Source organism: Triticum urartu, chromosome 3, assembly GCF_003073215.2.
Source record: "Triticum urartu cultivar G1812 chromosome 3, Tu2.1, whole genome shotgun sequence".
NCBI lineage: Eukaryota > Viridiplantae > Streptophyta > Magnoliopsida > Poales > Poaceae > Triticum > Triticum urartu.
Genome location: NC_053024.1, coordinates 63156159 through 63159204, shown reverse-complemented (window position 1 = coordinate 63159204; position 3046 = coordinate 63156159). Strand labels below are relative to the sequence as shown.

The 3046-nt window shown below is 51.6% G+C and overlaps 1 protein-coding gene across 1 annotated transcript; it reads right to left on the bottom strand.

Annotated features, from left to right (window-relative positions):
* Positions 1 to 982: 982 nt before the first annotated feature.
* LOC125542886 (protein DELAY OF GERMINATION 1-like) lies at positions 983 to 2283 on the bottom strand. The gene is made up of 2 exons (XM_048706108.1): positions 1682 to 2283; positions 983 to 1615 (listed from the first exon to the last, which is right to left on the bottom strand). The coding sequence occupies exons 1-2, from the start codon at positions 2192 to 2194 to the stop codon at positions 1346 to 1348; spliced, it is 783 nt and encodes a 260-aa protein (XP_048562065.1). The 5' UTR covers positions 2195 to 2283; the 3' UTR covers positions 983 to 1345.
* Positions 2284 to 3046: the final 763 nt, after the last annotated feature.

Genomic DNA, 3046 nt, shown 5'->3' with positions numbered 1-3046 from the left:
GAGTTGATCTACCACGAGATCGAGGAGGCTAAACCCTAGAAGCTAGCCTATGGTATGATTGTTGATATGTATGTTGTCCTACGGACTAAAACCCTCCGGTTTATATAGACACCGGGTAGGGTTAGGGTTACATAGAGTCGGTTACAATGGTAGGAGATTTGCATATCCATATCGCCAAGTTTGCCTTCCACGTCAAGGAAAGTCCTTCCCGGACACGGGACGAAGTCTTCAATCTTGTATCTTCATAGTCCAGGAGTCCGGCTGAAGGTATAGTCCGGCCATCCGAACACCCCCTAATCCAGGACTCCCTCGGGGAGTCAAATTTATGTTACTTTGTGTGTGTCCTGTTGGTGTGCCCTGGAGTGGCTTGGAGTATGTAAGAGCAACTCTATTAGAGTTATCATATCCACTCAGGCCTCTTTTGGTTCAACAAGATGTCATTTGGTTGACACCAAAGGAATTTTTCCATTGAGTGTAGACTCTTTTTTATTTTTCTATGAAATGTGGAGGATAGGAACCAATCCTATGTAGGAATAGGAATCCATTCCTATGAACCAAATGGCTCTAAAGGAAAAAATCCTATAAGAATCCTATCCTCTAGAATTCCTATGAAATTCCTTTAAACCAAAGGAGACCTCAAACTGCATAATAACTATCATACTGATCACGGAGCACAAAAAATAACAGCTCTCTAGTATCCACCTCTCAAACGCCATATTTGGAGACCGCGGGGGACTCGTTTGGAGCTCACTCCGAACCCAATTGCCAGCAGGGGAGCGAAGTTTTAGCTTCGTCCTCCTCGTGCCACAGGTAGGTTTTGAAGCAGCACAGCCTCCACACACCACCGCGCCGGGGTAGACGTGGCCGTCAACCATTTGGCCATTAACACCATGGCCGCTCATGTGAGCCCACTAGTTTTTACACCTAATTCCATTTTGCATCATCTGTTCGAGTTACAGTTTTACAACTTCAATATGCATCATCTGTTGAAGTTGTCACATTTTTTTAAGATGTAAAAGCATATTTTAGAGATGTAAATTTTTACATCTTCTATTTTACATCTCCAAATTTATGCTCTTACGCCTCCATACATACATACAAAGTAGCTAAGCCAACATGGCATGACCTTGTGCATTATACATGCCCACTTCGTACAAGTTTTACCACAGATTTGACACTGCGGCAGAACGCACATGTTGACCAAGCAGAAGGGGATCATGGTCAAAGCTTATCGCGACACCTCGCGTTGACCAGGCGAAACGAAGGCAGCTCGGAGCTAGCTAGACGACGAGCGTTGCGCGGAGCAGAGCAACCACGTGCGCGCGCGCCGCAGCAGCCTACAGGCTCACTCCGCCGCGGCGGCGCCGTCCTTGCGCCGGCCGAACTTGTGCACGGCGAGGTGGAGCTCCGCGGCGGCCACGAGGAAGTGCACGGCCTGCGCAGGCCGGAGCAGCCCCACCACGCCGCGCAGCGTCTCCAGCCTCAGCGCGTCCGCCATCTCCAGCACGCGCTTCATCGCCTCCGCCTTGGCATCCATCTCCCGCTCCATCCCCTCCGCCGCGTCCACACCTCCTTTTCCGGCGAGCTCCACCATCTTCGTCGTCGCCAACGACTCCTATATGTTCACATTAGTTACCGATCAAAAAAAAGGAGAGGGGGCAGGGGTTGGTAAACGGTTTACCTGCGCGCCGGCGGCGGCCTCCTCGATCTCCCGTTCCCCCCGGATGGTGCGGCGCTGCAGCTGGTCCGCGGCCTGGAGCTGCTCGGCGGAGAGGCCGCCGAGGTCGCCGTCCCCGAGGCTGCCGCCGTCGAGGAAGGCCGGGAGCTTGGCCTCGAGCTGCACGCCGGACTTGGAGTAGAGCAGCTGGATCGCGGCGGTGGGGCGCCAGCCGCCGCACCAGAGGTAGAGGCTCTCGGTGGCGGAGATCCACGAGGGCGCGAACATGGGGAGCACGTCGGCGGAGGCGGCCGCGGACTTGGCGCGGTAGTAGTGCTCGTAGTGGCCGAGGACACGGTCGACGAGGCGCCGGAGGTCAGCGTCGTCGGGCCGCGCCGTGGCCGCGGCGCGGAGCGCGGCCAGGTCACGCGACTGCTCCAAGATCCAGCACTCGAAGAACTTGGCGAAGGACTCGCCGCCGTCGGAGGCCGGGGCTAGGCTCCCGTTGGGATGCTGTGGCCGCGAGGTGGCGGTCATGGTGATCCAAGTGGCTCTCGCTCGCTCTGCGTTTGGTGGAGGTTTCGATGGCTTTGGAGTGAACCGGCGGAGCGATTTTTAAGGCGGCAAAACGGATATAGTACTACGACATTTCATGGATTTATATCTTTGTTCGCATATATTTTTGCCAGGTAAAGACAAAACAAGTACTACGAGTGAGCAGTAGTAGAAATACGGGTGGTACCGGTACCAGTACAGTCCACGGACACGAACAACAAAACCAAAGATCATTATTTTTCTTCCAAGACGGAGGATAACACCAAAGCCTCCGCATGCCATATATTATTATTATTATTATTATTATTATTATGAACACAGTACAACGCAGAACCTCACATACATGCACATACACTCATCTCTATGAACGTATGCACACACATCCTACCCCTATTACCTCGGAGATACAGAGCCGACACAATTTGAGATTGACAAAGTCATCACATATGTCGGTGCTAAACCAGCGGATCTCGGACAGGGGGTCCCGAGCTGATGATCTTGGTACACTAGAAGTAAAATGGATACAATTTCACCCAGGTTCGGACCCTCTTGAAGAGGTAAAACTCCACATCCTGCCTGTATTGTATTGTATTGGTTCTGGATGTGGTAAAAAATACAGATGATCTATCTTGAGATTGTATGAATGAGTTCTAACCTCTAAGCCTTCAATGCATGTCTCTACACACCAAACCCCTCGGCTTATATAGGCATCGGGGTATTTAGAGTTTACACATGACCGGTTACAATCTAGGGATAAACATGCTGATAATTCAAATACGTCTTAGAAGTGTACGTCAAGTCTTTGGAGGATTCCATCTTGAGTACGTTGAGGGT